This window comes from Pseudopodoces humilis, chromosome 21 (assembly GCF_049639895.1).
Source record: "Pseudopodoces humilis isolate 2021_Gansu_Grassland_sample_001 chromosome 21, ASM4963989v1, whole genome shotgun sequence".
Classification (NCBI taxonomy): domain Eukaryota; kingdom Metazoa; phylum Chordata; class Aves; order Passeriformes; family Paridae; genus Pseudopodoces; species Pseudopodoces humilis.
Window position 1 is genome coordinate 500,907 of NC_142220.1, and position 25,984 is coordinate 526,890.

At 61.2% G+C, this 25,984-nt stretch overlaps 1 protein-coding gene across 8 annotated transcripts in view; it reads right to left on the reverse strand.

Moving 5' to 3' along the window:
- Positions 1-25,984, reverse strand: part of RBFOX3 (RNA binding fox-1 homolog 3) — a 131,289-nt gene that overhangs the window by 16,907 nt on the left and 88,398 nt on the right. For 4 of the 8 annotated variants that reach the window (XM_088065317.1, XM_088065314.1, XM_088065315.1 and 1 more), the window contains exons 3-4: positions 13,388-13,432; positions 3,073-3,409 (exon numbers count right to left, since the gene is read on the reverse strand). In XM_088065317.1, coding sequence (XP_087921443.1) covers positions 3,073-3,174 — 102 coding nt within the window. In that variant the 5' untranslated portion in view covers positions 3,175-3,409; positions 13,388-13,432. Of the gene's footprint in view, positions 1-3,072; positions 3,555-13,387; positions 13,433-25,984 lie in introns of all 8 variants that reach the window. The other 4 variants (XM_088065318.1, XM_088065319.1, XM_088065316.1 and 1 more) reach the window with 3 other exon arrangements.

The following is a 25,984-nucleotide window of genomic DNA, read 5'->3' on the forward strand; positions in this document are numbered from 1 at the left end:
TTGGAAAGGAATTTTCCAAGCAGGATTTGCAGAGGCTGTTTCCCGGCGGGCCAGGCGCTGCTCAGCCAAGTCTCCTGTGCCATGGTGTGACTGTGAGCACCGGGGGTGTTCCCGGCGAGGGGGCAGCGCTGCAGTGGGCTTCAGCACACCTGGACATCGGCCTGTGCTGGGCTCAGACCTGCACGGGGCTGGGGCTGCACCCGGGCCGTGCGGGGGTAGAGCGCTGATGCTGAGCCTCAGAGCCCAGGTCTGCTCTGGGTCAGCAGCGAGCCCTGTCCTGCAGCCATCACCTGCCCACTCACAACAGCAGAGACGTGTTCCAAGCACTGACCGATTCCTCTGTGAACAAAACGAAGCCACCAAAGTGTCCTTCCACATCCAGACCCTCACCGAGCAAGAGCCAAATGTCCCTGCGCAGAAGGATGTGGTTCCCTCCGGCCCAGGCTGCTCTGCTGCAGACGTGCACCCACCCTCCTGTGGCCTCTGCCCTCCACATGTCCTGCGCTTGGAGCACGGCAGTGCCAAGGGCAGTTCCTGGACACTGGCTGCACAACCCAGAATGCCACGGACCACGGCTCCTGCGGCTGGGCCAGGGTGGCCACAGGGCAGGAGTGGAGCAGAGGGAGCTGAGAGGCACCCACAGCACCTGGAAGAGCCACTGGCACTGCTGAGCCCTCCCCGGTGCTGGAAGAACTGAACTTTTGCTGAGAGCTTCATTACTTGATCATTCCCTCAAATCCCAACACAGCTGAAAACGCTGGGGCTGGGAGCTACGAAACACCAGCAGCATCCTTGGGAACCGGTCCAGCCCCAGGCTCCTGGTAGGAACAGCACTGTCTGGAGGGGATGAGGGCAGGTACTGCGTGCAGACCCTGGCAGGCCCCAGCTCCGGCCAGCCCAGCAGACTCAGTCCTGGTCACTGGCTCAGGCACTATCATGGAACACCTCCTCACAAACCCATAAGGGATTTGGACGGGGACCTGTAACCCAGGGGCTCAAAACCCAGTCCCCCAGACTCCATGGTGCAACCAACTCAGGGAGAGTCAGCTGAACCCTCTCAGGTGTCCCTGCCACACAGAGGTGAGCCAGGCCAGCTGGCCAGAGCCAGCTCTGGGGTGGGCTCGTGCCCACAGGCAGAAGCAGCATGGCTCCCTGCGTGCTCCTAAGGTGCAGGTGGCACAGGTGGACACATCTAAAATCCAGAGCAAATTCAGAGCTAAAGCAGGTGCCAGGCACACCCGTTGAGGGGCCCATCAGCAGCGCGTGCCCCTGCCCCACGTGGTGGTTACCAGTGACATCCCTGATGCTCTGTTGTGACGTGCATGGGGAACACCCGTCCCCAAGTACTGGGTGCAGAACCTCAGCACAGGATAAAGCCCAGGAAGAGGATGGAGATTTTCACCTCCATCGTGCTCATCAGCCGGGTGAAAATCCAACTCCAAATCCTGTAATAAAACCCTCCTCCTGGCTTGCAAGTCCAGAGTTGCTGCCAAGGAGCAGGAGACTTCTGGGAGAGCAGGGAGGAAGAGATGCGGAACACAACGGTCAAATCAAACCAGGCAGGGTGATGGGGGAACTGGGAGTTGCCAGGTGCAGAGCTGCACACCCAGGAAAGTTGCTGCTTCCCAGGGACCCGCAGCTCTGCTCTGCCCAGCCCTGCGGGCACTGGGAGCACCGGTCTGGCCACGCTGTCACCCCCGTGGCTGCCAGACCCAGGCCAATCCACACCAGAGCGCTCCGCAGGGCAAGAGAGCGGCACAGCTGAGCCCCTCGTGTGGCCAGGGACAGGGGGATCCCAGCTGGAGAGAGACATCTCCCATGCTGCAAGAGAGCCTCTGGGCCCTGCACTGGCTGCCAGACCAAAGCATCCATGTGCTCCCTTCATAGGGACAGAAACCATCTCCTGGACGGGAGGGGGTTCAGGGACAGGCTCCGTGTCACATGTGCAGCAGCCACAGGGACCTCAGAGCGGCTTTGGGAAGGCAGGAGGAAATCCAGCACAGCCCTGGCCGTCCCTGGGCTCTGCCCGCAGGAGGGTGCAATAAATCACGCGCCCGCCTCGGCAGCCCTGCCGCAGCCCCCGCGCGCCCCGTGCCCACGATTGTGTAACCGGCACCGGCTCCCCCAGCCCCCCGCCGCTGCGGGAGGGTCACCTGGGCCTCGCCATCCCCACCACCACTGGCCACGACCCCGCTCGGACACGGCCACGGACCTCCCGAGGGAGCAGACGCTCCTCAGCCTTTCACACAGGAGGGTTGGCACCTGTGGGCCCGTCCTCGCCGCTGGGTGAACCGCGCCGGCCACGCCGAGCGCGGGGAGGATGCCATGAATTTTTAAACTCCTGAAAGCACAAATGGAGTGGTTTGCCTGGCTGGGAGACAGGATTTCCGATGCAGCACAGAGGCATTTGAAGAAGATGCTGCCTCTCCCAAGCTGCGCTTCCCCTGGGATGATGGGCCCGGAAACTCGGCGCTCAGGGTCCGGCACAGGACTCAGGGCAGCCCAGTGGGACAGCAAAACCTCGGCCCAGGTGAGGGACCAAACTGACGGCCTCAGCACCCTCCATCCGGGCTGCTCAAGCTTGGCACCCGCCTGGGGCCACGTCCCCCAGTCCCTCTGCAGCACCTTCCTGTGACAGCGGGACAGACCCACGCACACCTGACTGCACGGCCCGGCTCTGGACACGCGCCCTGAGAGCGCACACACGAGCCCATCACCTTCCCTTCTCTCTGGAGGCTGCTCAGGCCACGCAGGAGCCTCGCTCCTTTATCCGAGCATCCATCATCGCCAAGCGGCAGCAGCACCGAGGCGGGGAAGCGCTGGACCCGCGCCGGCTGCTCTGCCTGCCGCACTGCCCGCGCCTCTGCCCTGGCCGTGCTCCCGCCACCACGGGGGGAAACCAGAGACACCCCGAAAGCTGCGGCCGGGGAGCCGAGCCGGGCACAACTCCGGCTGCCGTGGGGCTGCAGGCCGGCAGGAAGCTGTCAGGCTCTTACCCTCTGCCGAGAGGGAACCAGCCAGAAACACGTGTGAACCGGAAAGCAAAAAAATCCCCCGGAGAGGGTGGCTTACCTGTTGGAGGTAGAGGAAGGCTGGAGGACAGGGGAGAGAGTGAGGAAGCATGCCTGAGTTGGAGACAAGGAGGCAGCCCGAGTTAGCCATGGAGCACAGCATGTGTCGACAGGTAGCCGTGGAGCTGTTCGCGGGTCCGTCCTCTTCCGCACACTGCTATCCACCGCTATCCTCGTCTTCCCGGCTGGCCCCTCGGGCTCTCCCCTCCTCGCCGGCCCTCCCGACCCCTCGGCGCTAGTTAGGAGGGTTCATCTGCGGCAGGCCGGCCGCGCCGCCGCCGGAGCAGCGCTTGGCTCTTCACTTCGGGGCCATTAGCCACTGGCACTGAGCGCACGGTCTGCAAAGGGTGTGCGTGAGCCAGAGCGGAGCGGGAGAGAAAGGAAGGGGAGGAGGAAGGAGAGAGGGCTCGGGAGCGAAATAAAAGGGGTGGGAGTTGGAGGAGGAGGGGGAGTCCCCTGTGCATTCAGACATCAAACAGAGCTCTGTATAAAATGAAGAGAATCCGTAATGACATGAGAACAGCTGATCCCGCACTTAACCCCTCCACCGCCGCCGCTTTGCAGATGGCTTCCCCGCCGCCCTCGCCACCCCGGCCACACGCTGGGGAAGCAGCCGGGCAGGATGGGGCCGGGCGGGCAGAGCCGTCTCCCTCCCCGGCGCCGGCTCCCCGGGGAGGAAGGGTCTTACCGGGAGTCGGGCTGGTGCAGCGCGGGTGCCGCGGAAGCCGAGCCGCGGAGGGGCCGCCCGGGACTCCCCCATGCACACTCCGCCGCACACGTGCGCTCCGCCACGCTCCCGCTGCGAGCCGCCGTGCCCCGGCTCCGCCCGCCCGGAGCCACCGGGCCCCGCTGCGGTCCCTGCCGGGCCGGCCCTGCCCGCACGCCCCGGGCACCACCGCCCGAGCCTGCCCGCCTGCCAGTCCCACGGGCACGGAGAGCTGCGGGGACCCCCGCACCTCGGGGGGACATGAGGGGCCCTGCCCAGTGGCACTGGCTTCCCTGCGCTCCCCAGAGCGATGGGGACCCTCTGCCCCAAGAACCACCCGCTGGCTGGCAGAGCTCGAGAGGGGTTTTGGGGTTTCCAAGGGGCCTGCGGTGCTGCCAGCAGCCCTGACGCATCCACACCACACTCGCCGCTGTCACAGCTGCCATGGCAATAGCCTACGTGCCGGTGCCCGCCAGGGACAGCCGGCGTGGGCGCACGCCCGTGTTCGCTCGGGTCCCCGTCCCACCGCGCACCTCCGCCCTCCAGGGCCCGCGGCACCGCCACCGGCTCTTCCCTGCTGCCCCACATCTCGGCGCAGCACCGTGCCCAGCCCCGGAGCCGTGGCAGTGCCGAGGCTGCCGGGATGGCATTGTGCTGGGGCATGTAGGAAACGAAACCTGGGCTCGGCTCAGTTTCCATCTTGGCCAAACGCGATGCACAAAGGCAGGGCCGTGCCAGCAGCTGCTGATGCTCCGTCTCTGCCGGAGCCTCCAGCACACGACCAGCCGTTTGGAGCTGGGATTTTCCACAGTATCCCCAGGCAGTGACATGCTGCAGTGTCCTGGTACACTCGCAGCACTTAGCACTTCTGCTGCAGACACTCCAGAGCAGCAGTGTGTGGCGTGGCTGGCCCAGAGCCACGGGGAAAACCTGCTGCAAACAGCTCTGGAAGCTCTGGAAAGCGATTTGTGGGGCCGAGGGGATGCCAGCCCCTCCCGGGGGTCCCGAGTCCTACACTCCAAAGGGACTTCAAGGAGCCACATTAGGAAGGGGATGCCAGCCTGGGGGAGGCTTTGTCACCACCACCACCTCGTGGTGCCAGGTACCAAAAAGGTCCAGCAGTGACATCTGCTGCCAACAGCATCCCCAGGCACTGCTCCCTGTGGGTGCCCCACCACAGCCGCTGCCCCTCCAGCTCCAAGGACCAAGACAGACGCAGTGGCCCCTTCGGCACACCGTGGTGCTCAGACCCCACACTCATGCCGGTCTCCAGCCTCCCTTCCCAGGGAGTGCCGTGCCCTCCTGTGCTCTCCAGCACCTGGGGAAGGATGTGGGACAGCCCTGAAAGGCACAAGTGCATCCTCCCACAGCCCTTCGTGCAGTTCGGGGGAGAGGGGCTCCCCCAGGAACCTCCACACATCCCCTGGTGCAGGGCGAGGGGATCACCTTGTGCAAGCCGACAGGCCCTGGGCTGCTCTGGCTCCACTGCAGCTCCTGGAGGCGACAACGGCAGGGCACTGCCTGGCACACTGGCCTTGCGGTGCCCAACTAAGCAGCCCACGTGAGGCAGGAACTGGCTCCAGGATGAGGTAATGTGCCCATCCTCCCCCGCGCCGGCTCCGGCCACGGTGACTCAAAGGCATTCCTGGCCGGTGGCAGCACCACAAGTGCTGGCACTGCCCTGAGCCAGCAGCGAAATGGGCACAGCTCTGGGAGCTGAGGAGAGCTGGAGTCTCCTCTCTCCCTTCTCCTGCCATCACCGGCGCGTGCCTGGCTGCAGAGCTGCCCCTCTGCAGCGGGGAGCCCGGGGAACACTGGCCAGGCAGGGCGACACCGAGCCCCCACTCAGCTCCAGTGGGGAACACCTTGCTGGCCACCAGTGGCTGGCTGCCCTCACCCTGCTGCTCCCAGCGACACGGTGCCACAGTCCCAGCCTACGGCACCGGTGGTGGCCCCAGGGCCGTGCCCAGCCCCGCAGAGCCGCAGCCCTGGAGGAGCACCTCCGAAACTGAAGCCTCCTGGAATGAAAGTTTATTTATCTGTTTAATTAAGATGTGTTCACCAGGCGCACAGACCCCATTCCATCTGTCTCACTTACAGCCGTGTCCCAGTAAAATTAAACCTAATAAATATCAGCAGAGGGAAAGCAAAGGGCACGTGTGAGATATACGATCAAAGGCTGAAGTTGCACAGGGCTGCAGTTCTCAGCACATCTCTCTCTGCCCTTCGGGGCTGGGCTGGCGCTGCGCTCCCCCGCTCAGGATGGGGCTGCCTTTCCTTCAAATCAGCACAATTCCCAGTTTTTTATTTATTTTAAATGAATCCTTCAGGCCTCCTTGGGTTTGTTTTCTGGAAGAGGGAGAACAACGTGACATCAGGACTGGAGCAGCCTTGGCCGCTGTTCTGGCGCTGGAGCCAAGGGACAGAGCCTGTACTGGGAGCACTGGTGGGCATGCACCCCCAAACCACTGAGGGAACTTGCCAGGGACAGTGCAGCACATCTGGCTGCTCCAGGGAAGTTGCCAGGGACAGTGCAGCACATCTGGCTGCTCCAGGGAAGTTGCCAGGGACAGTGCAGCACATCTGGCTGCTCCAGGCACCGGGATGTACCTGCTGCACACTCGAGAGCTGTTGGGAGGTGCCCAAGGCAGCCAGTGTGGTGCTGTCCTCTCCTTGGGAAATGCCAGAAAAGCTCAGGCCTTCTCCAAGGGACACTCCACCATCTGGAAACTTTATCCACGAGGAACGAGGAGCAGAGGTCTGCCTGGAGCCCCGTGTCCCCAGCCCCGCAGAGCAGGCAGTGTCACACGGGCTGGCGGCGCAGCAGGGCTGTGGCACATCCCTGCCAAGGGCCCTGAGCACCCGTCAGAGCTGCTGCCAGCCCAGAGTCGCCCCAGCTCCATGGCCAGACTCTGACCCACAGGATGCAATGGGAAATCCCTTCCTGGGACCCCCGTGTACCCTCTCCCAACAGAGAGGGATGATGCAGTGCCCATGGAGCTGCTGTGGGGGCACAATGCACGGCCACGGGGGGCTGGGTGTCCCGGGGACTGCGTGTCCGGTGTTTAATAGGGCCCTGTGGTCCCTGCAGCACTCTCTCACAGGGCAAAGCCGGATGCTGATGCTCGTGAGAGCTGCCAAGGGGGGCTGCAGATCAGGCAAGACACGGCCTCTGCCACGAGGGGGGCAGGACTGGTGAGATCAGGTGCTCCAGCCTCCCTGGGCTCATCCTGTGAGTGCAGTGCTGGCAGCCCACCAGCACCCAGGGACAGCGGGACCAACCGAATCCTCTCCTCCCACCCACTCCAAAATGCCCCCAAGCAGTGGCATTCATTAATTAAAAGCTCATTAGTAGTTATTCAAAGACATCAAGCAATTAGATGAAGGCATTGACAGATCTGAGCTGCTGTGTGACAAGGAACATCTCATGGCAAGAAATGACTGTGCACCAAGGAAGGTCCCACGTCCCCAGGACCCTGGCCACAGGGATGGCCCCAACTTGGGGCACAGAGCAGGACAGTGAGAAGGGACTGACGAGCCTCCTTGGCACCCTGTTAAACCTCTCCATCTTTCCCTGCTCCTTCCTCCTCCAGCAGCTCTCAGAGGTCACTGGAGACACTGCCTGCTCTGAATTCCCAAAGATGGAGCACCCAGGAATGACCTCACCAGGTGAGGAGGGGACTGTGACCAAACCACAGCCAGCACCCGAGACAGCAGCTGTGGCAGTAGGAGCAGGAGTGGAGGGAAAGCACATGGAAGTTTAATGGGATCCAGGGAAAAAACACCTCATTGAGATATTCCTGACCCACTGCGAGGGGAGCAGATGGGGCCTGGGGATCTGTCAGCCTCTGGCCAGAGCTGCCAGCACCGTGCAGAACAGGAGAGCGGCTGGGCTGACACCTGGGGATGTTCTGTGGCCTCTTGTGTCACCCGTCCTCCTCTGGCCTCGAGCCACACGGGCAGGGACAGGAGCCCTGGTGCTCTCCACATAACAGCACCTACTTGCAGCTGTCCCGTGTCCCCCATCATCCAGCACCAACCATCGGTGCACAGGGACCTCCAGCAGCCAGTGCCACCCGTGCTCCCTGCAGGAGACACGGCAGCTCCAGGGGACACAGCTCACACCCCTGGCTGGGCAGCGTGAGCCAGAGCCTGTCACCGTGCCTGGCTCCTCGCCCCTGCCCGTGCCACCCTACCTGAAGCCCTCTCTTGACAAAATATTTACACGAAATGGCAATTAGGCTCCCTGGATTTAATGAAAATTAACCTGCAGCAACAGCACCGTGGCAGAGCAGCTGCTGCTGAGCACCTTGAGCTCACGGGCCGGGTGGGCAGCGCCGGGGCCACAGCAGGGAAACGGCTGTAGGACACTTCCAGGGCCACCAGGACCAGGCCACCAGCGCTGGGGCCAGAGCCTGCACCGAGGCAGGGCCAGCAGCACCAGGCCCAGCACAGACTGAGAGGGAGGAAGGAATGGTGGAGGGTGACGCAGGACTGGTGGAGGATGATGCAAGGAAGGAGCAACTGCAGAGCAGGAACCTGAAATGCCGCATTCCCAGGGTGCCCCTCTTCCCTGAGACCAGCTCCTCTGCCTGACAAAGGGTCCCAAGAAAAAGTGCCCTCTGAACTGGCAGCTCTGCCACTGTGCCTCACAGGCTGCCGGGGGGCTTTAGCAGCAGCCCCCAGGGTGCCTGCACATGGGACTCAACAGGAGGGGTCCAAGCCACCCCAAGCAAGGGGGCACTGCCGGTGTGGGCACCAGCACTGGGCTGGGACCCACCTGAGCAGCAGACGGGTGAGGGGGAACACCAGGCTGGAGGTACTCCAGAAGCAGACACTCCATCCTCATAATAAGATTTTTTAAATGCACAGAGAGGATGTTAGTGTTAAACAGGCACTGTGACCCAGGGTACAGTTTATAAATCATGGTATTTACAGACCCCTTCTTCCCCTTGCCCCACACACTCTTAATTTCTCTGGCATTACTGTTCATTTGCTTTGGCATGTCAGCTCGTTGAGGTGTTGATGACCGAGCCAGCGCAGCGCTCCCATCATGCAGGGACACCAGACCCTCTGCTTCCTCCCACGCCGCGCCGGAGAGACGCCCACGATGCCAAGAAATGACGCTGGCTGCTCTGCCGGGAGCACAGCCCTGGTCCTGCCCTTCCCAGCAGAGCTGGGGATGCCACCCTGCGGTGCCGGGAGCGGCTGTCCCGGCTGCTGGCTCTGGGCACCTCATGGCACAGGGAGCAGAGACCCTGGAGCGCCTGGAGCTCCCATGGCAGCGGGCACCGGCCGGGCTCTGCAAAGCCACACAGCTCCGCTTCTCTCTCGCAGCTGTGCTGGATCGTTAAGTCCCTGGGGAGAATTAGCACGGGGGCAGGAGGCTCTGCCAGCCCTGACAGGCTCTGGAGCCGTGGCAGCACCGACATCCCTCATGACAAAGCACCTTACACCTGAAAGCTGCCTCCCTGAGAAACAGTGAATCCGCATTATCCTCTTCCTCCTCCCCATAAGCTCCCTTCCCCACATCCCCCTTTGCCTGCCCCTGCCCACTCTGTTCCCTGCTCCCAAATCCAAGTGAGCACAACTCCCTGGAGCATGCAAACCTCACCAGGCTGCTGCAGCCCCCAGCCCCTCGCCATCTCTGAGGGAGTGGGAGGGAGCAGGTGGAAGGAGCTGGTGCCACTGGTTTTCAGCCCCAGCTGGTGGGCTGGGATGGCACGGGAAGACCCTCGGATGGTGTAGAGCCTGACACAGCCCGTGTTGCAGCTCTGGGGAGGGAGTGTAGCTCCATGGGGGACTGCTGGCTCCAGTTCCTCGCCCTCTGCTCGCTGTCCCAGCCGCCCCCAGACTGGGGCTCACAGACACATTCAGTGTCCCAGCCCCAGGCCAAGGGCCTGGACAGACCCTGTCACATCCCCTCTCCATCCCTGCACAAAGCCCTCGAGGTCTCAGCCTGTGCCCCCTCCAGCCACGGTCTGCGTGCTCCGCCAGTGCAGGGAGAGCTGAGCCCCCCGTGCCCAGCCCACTCCCCAGCCATGCCCCTCGCTCTGGGCTCAGCAGGGGAACCGTGCATCCCCCCCAAGCCTCAAAACCCCCGAGCAGAGACTGCTGTGGAGGAACTTTGGGGCCCACGAGGGGATCTCAGGGTCCCCATGGAAGGTTTCCATCAGTAGCCTCAGGAATTTCAGGCCTGGGATAGAATGTGGGGGGTGCCCCACAAGCATCTGTCAAGATCCTGGGTGGGCACCGTGAGAGAGGGCTGCTGTTCCACACAGAGCTGTCACCTGAATGTCCCACTGTCACCACAGACCCGTGTCCCCTCCCAGGCCAGCCCTGAGCCCACGGTGACAACCAAAGTACAGCTGGGGCAAGGGTTTGGTGCTGGGCAGGGCAGGCAGCTCGCACAGGGCAGGAGCAGGGGCAGGAGGGCAGCTGGGGGTGTCCCCAGCAGGGACCCCTGTCCGCCTCCCTGGACCTTCCCAAGGCCGGGGCTGTCTCCAGCCCATGTCCTGCCTGCCAGCCCTGGGCAGTGACCGCAGGTGAAGCTGTCCCCGGACGGGGGCACAGCCAGGCAGCGGCAGCGGGGAAAACCTCCCCAATCCTGAGCGAAACCTCGGCACACAGGGAGGGAAGCGCCCACCCCTGGCAGCGGTACCTACCCAAAAATACATCATGGTGTCAGCGGCGGGGGCTGGGGCGCTCTGCGGGGCTCGGGGGGAGGGCGATGGGCTGCTCCCGGCCACCTCTCCTCCTGTCGGGCTCCCTCCGAGCCCCCTGCTCCCGCAGCCGCGGCTCAGAGCCGGCCTCCAGCCTCCGGCCGCCCCGCTGGGCAGCGCCTCATCCACCCCGGGAAACGAAGAAAAAATGATATCCTCTCCAGTGTCTTCGAGGAGCAAAGGGAAGGGCGAGCGTGTGCGGGAACGCCGAGCCCGGGGGTGAGCGGGTGCTGGGGAGAGGGGACCGGGCTGAGCGCGGGGGCCACGGCAGCGGCAGTGTGGGCTCCCGCTGACACTCCGAGGAGACGATGTCCTGCCTCAGCATTTTTCAAGCTACCCTGTCAATAAGGGAATCCGCCGCTCACAGTTAACCTGCGAGGTGCCAGCGGTCCATAGGATTCCATAACCCGCTGCTCCCAGCGGTGGTCCCGGCCGGCAGGGATGCTGAGCCGTGGTCCTGCTGGGATGATCTGTCCTGAGGGAGGCACAGAGTCCCCCCTTTTCTTGGAGCAGCCACCCGAGGGGACAGAGCCAGCAGCCCCCGGCCCCCGTGTGCCATGGGGAGCCACGGGCACAGTCCTTGGAGCCCGGGATGTGGCCACCATGGACTGTACGAGAGGGCACCCAGAAATGCCAACCAACGCCGGGGCAGCCACTCTTCCCCTGAGCCCCAGCACTGCCCCCCAGCAGACCCCCGGGGCAGGACCGGACAGGGGACACAGCGCAGAGCTGGCCGCGGTGTGGCCCCGGGGATAACTCAGGGGGTGCTGCACACAAGCCCAGCCGGCCCTGGCACACAGTGAGGGCTTGGCAGCCAGGCAGTGCTGCTCCTCGGGCACTAAATCTCTGGCCTCCAGAGGGACGGCGCAGTGGAAGGAGCGAGGGGACCATAAGCACTGAACCAGGCGCGGTAGCGAGGGAATAAATAAGGATAAGGGAAGCAGGAGAGTGAGGGGGGCAGCAGATTGGTCTCCGGGGCCCAGCTGGTTCTGACATCTACAGCCCCATAATCATATTCAGAACAGCACCAGGCTGGAGGCAGCTCTCCTCCAGTACGGCAATAAACGAGAGCAACACTCTCAATAATTCAGCACCAGGAGAGGGTGATAAAGCAGCAGAGGCACCACTGCAGGCAGCTGGGGCGGGGGGCTCCCTGTTCCCTCTTATATCTCAGTGATCCAAACCCTTTCCTCTCTCTCTGTGCCCTGTAAATGCAGCCCCAGCTGTGACTTGGGGTCCCCCCCAGCCTGCCAGACCCCCCCAGTCCTGCTGTATGGGACAGACAGAGGGGCCCCGTGCCGCAGAATGAAACCCCTCCATCACCAGCAGACAAAACCTGGGGGGTCACTGGGCAGGGGCAGAACTGGAGCCAGGGCAGGGCCAGCAGCAGGAGCACCTCCCCAGCTCTCTCCCAGCACCATTCCACCCTCTCCCACTGCAGCCCCTCAGACCTGCACAAACAGAGCCCGGAGCCCCTGTGCCACGTCCCAAACCTGCCACCCAGACCGGGCACGGGGCAGCTGAGCTGCAGGACACCCACCCTGCAGCCCTCCCCTCTGCTGTGGACACACCTCTCCAGACACAGCCAGTGGCCATAGCCCAGCACGTTCCAGCAGCCCCCGCAGCCTCCGACCCCACACACAGCAGGGACGGAGAAAAACCCCCTCCCCAGCACAGGAAGGGAACCACCAAGGCATCAGTAAACACACGGGTGGCAGAGGTGAGGCAGCCCAGCCCTGCAGCCCCCAGCTCTGCAGCTGACCAGCACATCAGCCCAGCAGTGAGCTGACCCTCTGTGAGCTGACCCTCTGTGAGCTGACCACCACGTGTCCCCCACGCTCACACCCCAGCCCTTGTCCCACTCATCCTGGCCCTGCTCCCTCCCAGCCTTTCTGCTCCTTTCTAGTAGCTCTTTCTCCACATTTCCCATGGGATCTCAGGACCCTTCCAGACAAGTCCCCTCCCAGCAGGTCACCTCCATCCAAGGATGGGAGTGTTTCCCTGCCAGACACCTCTTCATTGTTCTGCATGTTGGCAGCTCCTGTAGCAAGGTGCCACTGCCTTGGTCCCCGTCACCCCCTGGTCCCACTGGCACCCCCAGCCCATGCCAGGGCCCAGAGCAATGAATGCACCAGACTCATCCTCTCCAGCCCCTCGGCCTTCTTTCCTCCTCTGCTTCCCTGGCTTTGGTGGGGGAGCACTGTACTCAGTGGGACGGACCTTGGGGGATGCGGTGTCCCCTCCGTGATGGGATGTCCCTAGTGCTGTGACATCCAGTAACGTGAGGGTAGGGCAGGAAGGAGCCATCCACACCTGACCAGCAGGCACCAGGCTGGCAGAGGGCATCTGCTCTGGTCACCTTCCACATACATCAGCCATGACCTGCCTCAGCCTGGGGACACCGTGAGCTGTTGTGACGCCTCCCAGAACCCTGGGGACAAACATCTGCTGCGGTGGCCAGGCCAGGGTCAGCATGGGGCTGTGGGCTGCTCTTTTCCCTCAGTAAGGACAGGGTCCCTGGCTCCTCCAGGGATGGCTCCTGGGAGCAGCACAGAGTACGGACAGACAGCAAGTCAGCACACACGGACACTCACAGGCACGTCAGTCTCAGCTCTCCTCACGCAGGACTCACGTCACACCTGCGTGGGGCTCAGTGCCGGGGGGAGCTGGGGGTCGTGGGCAGCCTCCCTCCCGTCCCTCCCCCGAGCACGGCTCCGTGCCCACCAGCCCCTGCCTGATCCCTGAGCCGAGGGTGCTGCCCTGCCCCGGCCAGCCCCGCACCAAGCACCCATTGCCAGCCCCACACATGCAGGGTCAGCGTGCAGGAGGGACCCCGGGAGCAGCCAAGGCACAGCCCAGTGCAGCCGCTGCCATCCCAACCTCCGTACCTTTGATTCAGCCCAGCTCCTCCCGCGGCGCTTGCACTGGGCTCTCTAGAAAAGACAGGGAAGAGGAGGAAGAATTAAAATCGATGATCATCATCACTAACCTGTTACAGTCCATGCTGTCTGCTCATTGACTGCGCAGCGTTGGGCTATGAGTGTTACTCCCTGTAAGCCTGTGCTGGTCAGGAGCTGGTGGCCAGGCCAGGGGCTCAGCCCAGGGCAGCCAAGCAGCATCAGCACCCACCAGCACCATGCCCAGGGTGATGGGCGCAGGAACCACCCCCCTTCAGCTCCACCAGTGCACCTCAAAGCCAACCCAGCTCCCACAGACCATGGGCCCCTTCCTTGGCTGCCCCAGAACCCTGCCAGCACAGCCCCACACACCCCACAGGGTGGGAGGGGGCACAGCTGGCACCGAAGCGCTGCCTGCACATCTGGGTTGGTGTCTCCCAAACCTTCTGCCCACAGCAGCACGGCACACGCTCCTGTGAGGAGCAATCCCTGCGGCACACGGCTCCGCTGCTGTCCTGGCTCTGGGCACTTCTTGGAAATAAAGCCAAATTTCAAAGAAAACTTCCTGAAAGCTGCACTTCAACTAATTGGCTTTTGCAGCATGGCCAACGCAAACATTCATCAATCATGTTAGACCCTCGGAAATAATGAGAATGGCTGGTGCATCCCAGGAGTGGTTAAAGAATGAGGGGGAGCTGTGTGCGCTGCTTTGGGGGCCCACAAGTGCTGAGTCCCACCTGCCCAGCTGCTCTGCTCCCAAGCACTGCTGCTCAGCCCCCACTGCAGGGGCAGCACCCCAGGATGAGGGTCCCGAGTGTGGGTGCAGGGACCCCGTGAGCTGCTCCTGGTGAGCACATGGCCCCGGCCGGTCCGGAGACCCCTCCGGTGGCGGCTCAGGAAGCAGAGACTGATCCCAGGCACTCGTGTTAGCAAACACGGTTCTCAGCCGCGCAGCAGGATAATCAATTATGGTAATTCCTGCCTCAATGAATCAGATTCATGGAGGAGTACAGCTCATTAGGCTGGTGCTGACTTCCATTAGCACTCTTATGATAAAAACCCTCCAAACACTCTCACCCAGCACGATGCATTCACCAGGCTGGGGGTCTCCCCTCACCCCGGGCCAGGGCAGACCCAGCTGTGGGGTGTGGGTGCCCTAAAAAAGATGTTTGGGAACTCCCTGGTTCCCAGCAGTGTGATGACAGCCCTGCAGCTGCAGGCCTGCCAACCCTCCTGCCCCAGCCAGCACTCCTGAGCTCTTCCAGCGCCCACCAGGATCCCGGCTGGGATCAGGAGATGGCACGGCAGGCCCAGAGCACTCCAGCAGCGGGGCTGGGAGTGCTGGGAGTGCTGGGAGCCCAGTCTGCCTGCTCTGCAATGAATAATTGACACCACACGCTCCTGGGGGAGGCTCAGCGATGGGTAACGCCGCATTTCCCAAACACATTTCCCAAGAACGGCGCCTTCTGAGAAGCTCCCCACAGCAACGCGGGGCCCCGCAGCCAGGACGTGCCTCAGCTGGGATGCCACGCTCGCTGGCACCGACAGGGAATCACCAAGCCCAGCTCCAGACCCTCTGGTGCTCCCGGCAGCACAGGGAGCGGGATGCTCAGCCAGAGCCTCCCTGTCCACGTGTGGGACAAATGTGGGAGAGGGAAACCCCCGGCCAAGCGTTGATGGGAGGCAGGAGCAGCTCCAGGCAGCATCTGGGGGGGGATCTTAATCCAGTCTCTGCTTTTCTGGCAGAGGTCTGGGCTGACTGATTCTGCCTGGAACCTCTCAAAGCCTCAAAGGGACCCGCTGCCAGAACAGGATCCCAGGTAAAAGAGAATGAGAATGAGAATCAGGGGGTCTGCACAAGAAATGCAGCCTGTGTCACTCAGCTGCACCTCATCACCCCCTATCCCCACACTGCAACCTGAGGCAGGTCTGGCTCTGATCCGCTGGGAAACTTCTTGGTAGTTTCTCAAAGTACATTTTAACCCCCATTCCCTCCACCAAAAATCCTAAATTAATTTTGCTTTTAATTAAATTCATTAGCAAAGATTATCTGGCTGAGGAACAATAATGTCCCACCCCTCCCCCCACAGCCCTCTCTATTTATATCCCCATATACAGAACAGCAGCGAATATTTCTTTATGGGCCATTAAAGGTTTAATGTTTAATTTATAACCACCTCTCCGGCGGGTGGGATGGCCAGGCACAATGTCAACATTTTTAATTAAATGAGAAGGGATTTTTTTTTTTTTTCCCCAGCTAAGGAATATAAAACATCCCGTTCCCAGCAGCGCTGGAGTCAGGGACAGGAGGGGCAGGGGCTGGGGCAGAGGCTCCTCCTGCACAGCAGCTCTCAGGACATGTTTCCCCACGATCCCGCTCTGCCCAGGGCCAAGCCAGGGCTGTTCCACATCCCCAGGCAGGAGCTGGGACATGAGCTGGGCAGCACCCAGAGGAGCCCTGGTGGGGCCAGCAGCAGCTCAGCTCTGGGGCAGCTCAGGAGAGTCCTCCAGCCAGCAGCTGAGGTCTGGGAAGAGCGGTCCCATCCTGGGGACAGCTCATGGTGCTGCCCCACTTTGGGAAGTGCTTTGCTTGGCTGCGGGGCCCGGCAGGTCCCTCGGGGGGCAGAGGTGAGAGTGTGGCACTGCCACGCTTGGCACAGCCCGTGCCAACATCGCTGGTCACCAAACACCACCCGAGCAACAGCTGTGAACCTCCCAGCTGAAATCCTTCCTGCAACTTCTGCTGGTCACTGGCACCTCCTCCCCGCCGGTGACTGCGGCTCCTGCGGCATCACCAGCTCCTTCCTGCCGGTGAGGAGAACGGAGTGCTGCCAGCGCCCAGATCGTTCATGGCACCTGCCTGGCACAGCAGGCACCACCACAGGAGCCTGGCGCTCCCGGCATCCCTCCCACAGCCCCTCATGCCACCCGCACGGCGCATGCAGCAGGAACACAGGAACGCGTCTGCGGCAGCCTCAGCACCACAGTGCAGCCCTTCCTGCTGGCCAGAGGCGAGGGGCAGCTCCGAGCAGGCAGGTTTCCATTAATGGAGTATTTTATCTTTCAGGAGAGATTAAATCTCTGGACAGAGCAGAGCAAAAGCGCTGAATCAGCAGCTAGCTGGGGGTGGCAGGTTCAGCCACGAGCATTTGGCTCCAGCACAGCCCGTCAGTGCTTCATCCTCCTGCATCCACACTCTGCCAGACACTGCCAGCCCTGAGCCCCCACAGCCTGTTCTCTGCCCTTGCAAGCGCTGGAGGAGCCACACGCAGCCCCATGGAGGGGCACCAACAGACCCAGAGCAAGCCAAGCGCCAGTGGCAGGGGTGAGCTGCCTTCCTCCCTCCCTCATCATCCTCTGCACGGCACTGATGGGCGGGAGGTGTCCTGGCACAGCTGCCATGTCAGCCAGCAGGTCCCCAGCCCAGCCCTCCCTGCGGGCTCTGCTCCCACCCACACCTCAACAGGGTCCCTCACAAAGCCCATGGACAGGCTCTTGTTCTCCTGCCCATGGACAGGCTCTTGTTCTCCTGCCCATGGACAGGACTCTTGTTCTCCTGCCCATGGACAGGCTCTCGTTCTCCTGCCCATGGAGAAGACTCTCGTTCTCCTGCCCATGGACAGGCTCTCGTTCTCCTGCCCATGGACAGGCTCTTGTTCTCCTGCCCATGGACAGGACTCTTGTTCTCCTGCCCATGGACAGGCTCTCGTTCTCCTGCCCATGGACAGGCTCTTGTTCTCCTGCCCATGGACAGGCTCTCGTTCTCCTGCCCATGGACAGGCTCTTGTTCTCCTGCCCATGGACAGGCTCTTGTTCTCCTGCCCATGGACAGGCTCTCGTTCTCCTGCCCATGGAGAGGACTCTTGTTCTCCTGCCCATGGACAGGCTCTTGTTCTCCTGCCCATGGACAGGACTCTCACGCCCAGCACTGCCTGCGTTGGCTGCAAAGCCAGGGAGGAGCAGAGCGGTCACTGCCCACACACCCACACGTGTGCTCACAGGAGCAGGCGCGCAAGGGCCGGCTGCAGGGAGCCAGCAACGGAGCAGGGATGGTACTGTGCCGCTCACTAAAAGCATGAGTGTCACTAAATCAATAATTCATTTACTTTAATGAGATAAGTACTTGGAAAACTAATTGCAAACCTGCTCCATTTACTCCAACCCATTATAGCCTTTAATGTAAATGGCAGGAATGCTGCTGGAGGAAGGGGAATGGCTTTGGGTAGAAGATTGTGTTGTCCTTCCCCTTCCTCTAAGAAAGAGAACTATCAGTCATCAGCTGGGACAGTAGAAGCCAAAAGAGCTGGTGGAATCACCGTGTGGAAGCGCTGGTGACGGAATCACTGCGTGGAAGCAGTGATGGCAGAGCTAGGGGAAAACCCAGATCCCCCCGGAGTCACCACTGTCCCTCTGCCCACCACAGAGGGATGTCCCAGGCCGGGATGTGGCTTCACTCTTCTCCTGTGCCACAGACTCCCATCTGGAGCCCTGCTGGATGTGCCCCCGCTGCAGGTGGTCACTGTAATCATCCGTCGTTCGTTAGAAACGCGCGGCCGTATCTGGCACAGCATCCCCTGTGTCGCCAGCCGCCAGCTCCTCTGCCTCAGCCACTGCTGCCCTGCCCACCCCTCCGGCCCCCGTCAGCCCCCACGTGCCCGGGGAGCCAGAGCGGGCAGGGCTGTCCTGGCAGGCCCCAGCAGTTTCCTGAAGAGGAGCCGTGGCTGCAGAGCCGCCGCGCTCCTGAGCCGCAGCCCGAGCAGGAGCCGGGTGCCAAGGGCTCACTTCTCGCTTGCTGGAGCAAATGGCAGGTCATAAAAAGGAACTGTGACAGAAAAGAAAATGTTCCAGAGTCCACAAGGACCAGTCCAGGGTAAATCCATCTGCTCAGCAATTTAGCTAGAAAATCCTTTCCAATCATCCGTGCTGTAGGCCCTTCATCCCCAGCTGCTGGCTCTGGTCAGAGCCTTTCCCACTCCAGCAGCTCACATAGGGCTCGTGGTGCTTGGTGATCCCAGAACACCCCACCAGGGACACTCAGAGAGGGGCCACACCTCGGGGAGGGGTCACACCACCCCTTGCAGAGGGTTTGGCGGTGGCATGGGCTGTGGGAACTCTTTCCCAAGCTATTGGCTCACTCAGAAGAGCACATCATCCTTCCCAGGTCCCATGGCACCGTCTGTGGGACGCAGGAGGGCTCCCAGGGCGATCCCAGGAGATCCCTGGGAGCCACGGCCGAGGAGAGCTGGGATAATCCTGCCTGGCTGAGAGCTCCACAGCTCAGCCTTGCGCAGCCACCGCAGAGATCTCCCTGCAGGCATCCCGCTGAATCCCACCTCAGCCACTCCTGTCTCACAGAAAATCAATGGCAAGCATCTCAATTAATCACACCAGGGGCAAATTGATTAGGAGCCTAAATAAGGTCAACATGGTTGTCTGCTTATAGGGTGGGACCCCTTAATCATCATTTTATCTGCAACGGGCTGCAGAGCCGGCAATCACAGAGCTCAGGAGCACAGAGGGGTCTGCACTGAACTCCTGCAGCTTCGGGGGCTGCTGGCACCGGAGCTGTGGCTCTGCCACAAGCAGCTGCAGTCCAGCATGAGACAGCCACCAGGCAGCTGGGAGCCCCACGTGGGGACTGTGAGAGCCCCAGGCCCAGCTCTCACCTCAACTCCAAGGCAAAAAAAAAGCAGCAAAGCACCGCTCTGGGTACAGCACATGGCTCTGACCCCACCCCAGCTCAGGGGTTCCTTTGGCTTCTACTGTCCCACTTGGTGACTGGTATTTCTCTTCCTTAGAAGACACCATCTCCCACCCAAAAGTCCTTCCTTTCCTCCAGCAGCATTCCTGCCACTTACACTAAAGGCTATGGCTGGGGTAAGGGACAGAGCCATGAGTGCTCCTCTGCTCCCCACGAGCCCTGAGTGCTGCCCACAACCCCTTTGGCACTGGACACACCTCACTCACTCACCTGCTGCTGCCCCAGCCACCCGCCGCCTCCTTTTGTTGTAAATACCGGTATAAATATTATAATTTGGTTTAATATTTAATATAGTCAGGTTAAATAAGCATTCCCAGCCCCATAAATAATCATTAACAGAGGATTCTAATTGTGCTGTTGGGATCTGGCTTCATGACTTATTTAGCGGGCAGACGCTCTTCCCCTCCGCGCTCCCCACACGCTGTAAATTAACCTGTGGCTCAGCCTCTCCCCGAGAACCTGCTGGGACACGGCACAAGGAGACGGATCCGCTCTGGGATGACACCGGCATGTGGAGCTGGGAGAATGCCTGGGATGAAAGCAGCGGGGACAGGAGGACCAGAGCAGCTGGAGGAGCCTGCAGGAACATGGAGCAGCTGAGCAGGACAAGACTGAGAGAAGATCCTGGGTGTGGGGGCATCCTTGGCTGTGGACACCTGGGCACGGCGTGAGCCCTGGAGCAGAGGAAGGTGAGCCATGGATGAGGAGCAGCCACACACCCTGCTCACCCCGGGGTGGCATCAGCAGGGACAGAGACACAAAATGTGGCCAGGCGAGCGGAGAGCAGGGGAGGCTTTTATTCCAACCACAAACCTACAGTGAAATTGATTGGAAACAATAGCAAAGAAAGAAACAAACCCCGAAGCACCAAACCCAATGCATGGGGAATTGGCCAGGGCTGAGCGTTCTGAAAGCGCTGAGCACAGACACGGGGACAAGCAAAGTGCAGGAAAACCTCTGTGTGAGTGCTTTCCCCTTGAGGGATGTACTGATGCAGTGCTGTGGAAAAAGGCTGGGGTTTTCTTTATGTTGCTTAATTTCATCTTGAAACGAAAGCCAACAAAAAGAAATGGAAAGAGCCCCTCTCCAGTGAGCCTGGCTGCAGCCCCTGTGCTGTGCTGCTGCCCTCAGCTCTGTGTGCCAGCTCCAAAGGACACCACGTGCACCCCAGGAGGAGTGGAGATACCAGCCCAGGGAGACAGGCATGTCCTGCTCCCCAGACACCCTGGGGTGCTCCTGCTCCCGCTGATGCCATCAGGATGCTCACATTCAGAGTCTATCCCCAAAGTGTGCCCTGTGCCCTCTGGATATTAAGCACAGAGAGACCCCTGGGAGGTCTCCTGTCCAACTGAGAGATGCAGCAGAAGGGGACCCAAAAGTGAGTCCTTCTGGAGCAGCTTCCCTGTCTCTGCACGTCTGCTCCAGGCCCTGCTCTCACCGAGTGTGGGTGCCCCAAACAGTGCCGATCCTGACTCTGGGCTGGAGCTCCACGGGAAAGGTCCTGCTTTATCTTTATTTGTCAGGATTTATATGAAAAGGGAATAGTTCAGCTCTAAATGTAATGATTTGGAAGAACAGCCCTCCAGTGGCCTCCTCAGCTAGCATCAATACCATCGACTGCTAAAAACAACTGATAGCCCTGGCCCAGCAGGGTGGGGGAACGTTCCTTCCTGCTCTGAGACCCCAAACAACCCCTGCTCCAGGTCCCCACACCCCAAACCACTCCCTGCACCTTGTCCATGGGCAGCACAGGCCCCTGTGTACTGCAGAGGAGCGACAGTGAGAGCTGTGGGGATACACCGGGGTCACCTGCACAGGTAACACCGGCACGGCACAGTGCTCGGTCCTGCATGAAATTCTACAATTATTTAACAACCTCCCGCAGAGTTCCATCCCTCATCGTGCCTGCAGCAGGGTGAGCATGGACAGCACTGGGGTGGCAGCACCTGCTGCAGTGTGGGAGAGGTCCCCAGCAGCTTCCTGGGGCTGGTGACAGCCCAGCCAGCACAGCCTCCCTCCTCACTGCCGGGACACTCTGCCTCCCTCCGCATGGGCTGTGCCAGGCAGCAGCTCCAGTGCTCACCAGCGAAGCTGCTGCTCCTGAGAACACAAACCCTCCCCTTGCAGCCTGCCTGGCACAGGTAGGGGCTACAGGGCGTCCTGGTCACCCTTGGCCAGGGGAGCCAAGGGCACCGGGCAAAGCCTGGCCAGTTCTGCTGGCAGAGCAGCATCACCCGGCCCCTCCAGCACTGCAAACACCCTCACAGAACCCACCCATGAGCACAGAAACACACACTGCTCCTGTAAAAGTGACTTCAAATCCCCAAAGACTCATCCTGACGCTGGCAGGGACTCGGCCAGGACCTGCCACTGGGAACAGGATCAGCACGTGGAGTGTGGTGCTCTGCCGGTGAGGTCACTGCGGCAAGCGAGCAGCGGTGCTGCTCCACAGTGAGGGGCACGTGGGGGTCACATCGTGGGTCACAGTGAGGGGAACAGCTCACTCCTGCATCCCCCTGCCCCAGCAAAGCCATCCCTGGAGCCCTTCGGGAGCTGGAGCAGTGAGTGGATGCTGTGGAGCGGAGGGGCTCGGGGAGCACGGTGAATGTGCCTGTGACAGGAGGGAGAACACACCTGGGCACAGGGCAGCGTGTGCGGCACAGCAAGAGCAGAGTTATTTGTAAATAATCCCTAATTAATAACATTCGCAGGCCTGGGTGGCTCAGTGGATCCCAGGCAGGGACAACGGCAATCTCCATTCTTCCACTTCACAATTACAGCTTCGGGGAGGGAAGCAGGAGCTGGCCAGGGTGAATTAGAGAGACTTTTGTCACGTTTAATATCACTTCGTTTTGCAGACTGCTGACGCAGCGGGATTTCACAGCTTGGAATTTATGGTTCTTTTGAGAGACATGCGCAAAAAACGAGGAAAAAAATATCCTGCCATCAGCACAAACCCATCAACTCTGCTGGGAAAGAGCTGGGCTCTGGGGTCAGGGATCCCCAGGCGAGCAGAACTCGGCAGGGCTGGGGTGCAGCACTTGGATTCTCAGCTTCAGGTGAGCGCATCAAGGGGTCCGGGGAGACCTGGAGCTGCCCTCTGGCTGCGGTGTCCCTGTCCCCAGGTCCCTGCTCACCGCAATCCCACTGGAGGCTCCCGAGGAGCCGCCGTGCCGGGGATGGTGCCACACGGTGTTATTGGGCCCCAAGGGGGTTTTATGCAAAATGACACACGATATAAATGACTGTTGTAAACAGAGAGTTTAATAAAGGGCTGTGTGTGAATTTTACAGCCTCCCCAAGGATAATTAAAATTATTTATCTACTTACCTAGCTTGCCACCAGAGCAGTCTATTAATTATTATCTATTACACAGGGCCTGCTTTGCATGCCGCCGGAGCACTGCCTGCCACCAGCACCCACGAGAACACACAGCAGCACCGGGCGGGCTGCGAGCCATCGCCATCCCAGGGTGACCCCGGCGTGCCCTGGGCCCCTCACAAACCCTGTGGGAGCATGAGATATTCAGGATCAGCTGTTTCTCTACCGACCTGTGGCCAGGTTTTTAAAACCTGCTTGGTTTTGCAAAGCAGCAGCCCCCCAGGGCCGGGAATGGAGTGGAGCCCAGGCCGAGGGTGAGATAACGCTGTCCCTGCTCGACCACAGCACTGGGCAGCCACAGGCACCAGGGGTGGTTGAGGGAGATGCCACCAGTATCCCCTGATTGTGCAGCCCCTCGGGGGCCAGAAGCCCCCAGGAGAGCGCAGGAGAAGCCCCCAGGCCGGGCAGGGGCACGGCAGAGAGGGCTCAGAGAAGAGGCAGCTGTAGCCCCGGTGCCGCAGCAGCCTGGCGCGGCGCTCCCTGCTCCTCTCCATCTATTAGCGTGACAGAGCAATCATCTCCGGGATCCCCCGGCTCCTCTCTGCACGTCAGGAGACCTCAGGGGGCTCTGCTGTGCGGGTACCTAACGTTGCTTTACTAGCTTAATAAAGCCAGCGATGCTGGCAGGATGTCCGAACGCGCCCTCCCCTCTGCAGGGGTGGCCGGAGAGACGCTGGCCACGGGGCCATGGCTGGGACAGTGGCACAGCTCCACAGCCCAGCCGGCACCCTGAGCCCCTGGCGAGGCTCGGCCCTGGAGCCAGGGAGGCCGGAGCAGCCTGTGGGGAGTGGAGGATCCGGCTGCTGCTGCCATCGTGGGCAGCTCGAGCCGCCAGCTCTGCCCGTGTGCCATTAATCACTGCCGCAATTGCTTTCCCTGCCCGCTCCCAGCGCTGCCCTCAGCGGCCCCAGCGCCTGCGTGAGTGCCTCGTGCTGCTGCCAGCACCAGCCCTGCTGGGACCCCCGCAGCCCCCAGGACGTGCTGGACTGGCTGTGTCCAGCACCTTCCCTCTTGCTGACTAAGCTCCAGCGGGTCCAAGCCCTGGCACTGAGGTCCTGGCTGATGGCACAGGGCACAGTGGCCCCGGAGGCTGGTGGCAGCTCAGCAGGGGAGCCTGCTGTCCTTCAGCAGCCACTGAGGCATCAGGGCTGCATGACAGTGGCTCCATCATTAGGAGCTGGAGTCCCTCAGCAGCCTGCTGGGAGTATTTTCATCTCCCAGGGTGGCTCCTCTCCCTCAGCCCTGCAGGTCCTGGTTCGCGGCAGTGCCGGCTTCTCTTTGATCCTGCACAGTTACACTCCCAGTCTCACAATCTAATAAAAGCCGCGTGATCGAATTCCAGGTCATTACTCAAGGAAAGAGACCCCCCCACCACTGGCAGCAAGAGCTCCAACCCAATTACAGCTTGCCCAGTGCTTCTGCCAGCTGCCTGCCACGTGCCAGCCTCGGCGGGCCCTGGTGCCACAAGCAAGACACAAAAATGTCAGCGGAGGCCCTTGGAGGCTGTGCCAGGGGTTCTGGTCAGTTCGGGCTCTCGGCCGGGCCGGCTGCTCGTGCTCAGCTCCCAGCAGCACCAAAGCAGCTCTGAGCCCCTCTGAGCTCCCTCCTCTCTCCTGTCCACCTCCAGGACTGCTGGCACGGGGCTGAATCGCCCCATGGAACAGGAGTGACCCAGGGCAAGCAGGGCTCCCCCCGGCTCCTGCCACCCTCCCCTCAGTGCCTGCAGCAGCCCCAGCCTGGGGGATACCCACGCTTTGCTCTCCCCTAACCCGGGGTGCTGCTCACGCTGCAGCTGCGTTGAGCTTGCAGAAACAGCTCTGAGGAGAAACCCACCCTGGCACGGCCGCGCTCGCTGGGGATGATGGACGATTATGGACCATCTGCACTTCCAGGAGGGTATGGATTTATGGGCAGCACAGACAGTTTGCAGAGTGTCCATTACTATAACTCACTGGCCTCTCCAAAGCTCTGGTGATCGGGCCCTGGGCCGCTGCTGTGGGGAAGTTTGGGTTAAGGGCTGGCAGGAAGGAAAAGTGATTTCCCGAACTGTTTTTCACATCTGCAGAGGTGGGGAGAGCCATCGCTGTTTCCATCTCAGCTGCACTGCCTGTGAGCACCCCGGCTCCCTGACACTGGCCCAGGTTCTCTCCAACAGCCCCAGCCTTTTCTCCCTGCTGCCCACGGGTCTCTGCCAGCAGCAGCTCCTTCCTTGCTCCCCCCTCTTGATCCCATTCCTGTCACCCACCACTTCCACCGGGAAGAAATCCCTACCAGCAGGACCAAGGATTGACCAGCATGTCCCAGGAGCAAGTGGGTGGAAGGAGGCAGCAGATGGGACCTCTGAGCATGGAGAGAGATACATGTTGAATAACAATGGTGAATTCCCCTGAGCTCTGGTGTTTTTAATGCTGGATTAGGCTGTCAGGCAGCAATTAAATGGGGTAATAAAAAGCTAAGTGCTCGTATTTCAAGGTTCCTGCCTCCTGCACAGTGGGGAGGAGCAGGGCAGGGGGCTGCTCTGCTCCCCACGGGGTCCAGCCTGGCGTTTCCAAGGAAGAGCAGAGGGACTTTTCGAAGGTTTGTAGGTGCTGCCGAGACAACCCCAACCCTGCAATGCTCCCAGCCTGCCTGTGCTGCCTCTCCTGGTGGCCAGGAGCAGGCTGGCTCGGCCTATTCCAACTCCCTTCTCTCCCAGGACACAGAAGCATCCCCACAAATGCTTCCCCTTCCCATCCCAACACCCACCGTCACGCTGGATCAGATGTAATGAACCCCTGTGCTTTTTTAACCTCATCGTGCAGCTCCTGGTTGGAGCCCAGCTTTATCAGTTTTTATCCTGTGTAATATTCATCACGCTGGTTTATTTATGGGCCCCCTCTTTGGGAAGGTATTTTTCAGGCCTGGTGAATAAAACATAAGGCTGTGCAGGTTGTCAGAGGGAATGCGGCTCCTCTGATGTCAGCCTGACTAACGGCCTTTAGTTTTCTCCAACGACTGCACTTTGAGAGAAATTTATTTGTATTTGGGTTCCCGTTGGTCGGTGAGATGTGAATTCTTTTCCCTTTGGAATAAATGAGGCTTCAGCTCCACAGCAAGGGGTGGGGGCGTGATGGGCGGGTACAGAGCCTTGGCCCCGGGGAGGGAGCAGGACAGGGACCCCGGAGGGGCCTGGGGCTCTCCGGACACCGGCACACACCGGGCACGAGCTCCACATCCCAGCACTGCAGGGGCCCAGGCAGGACACAGGGAGGAAGGCTCCTGCCTCAGCCACGCTCTCAAACACGTTTGGTGTTAGAAAAGACGAGTCCCTGGGTAGCAGCTGCTTTTGCCACAGGGAGGGAGCACAGGCACACACCTGCAGAGCAGGTAACCCCTCCGTGCCGGGCTCTCCACGCTGTGTGTCCTGGCAGGAGGGGCAGGGCTGTGAGTGCCAGCCTGTGTGCTCC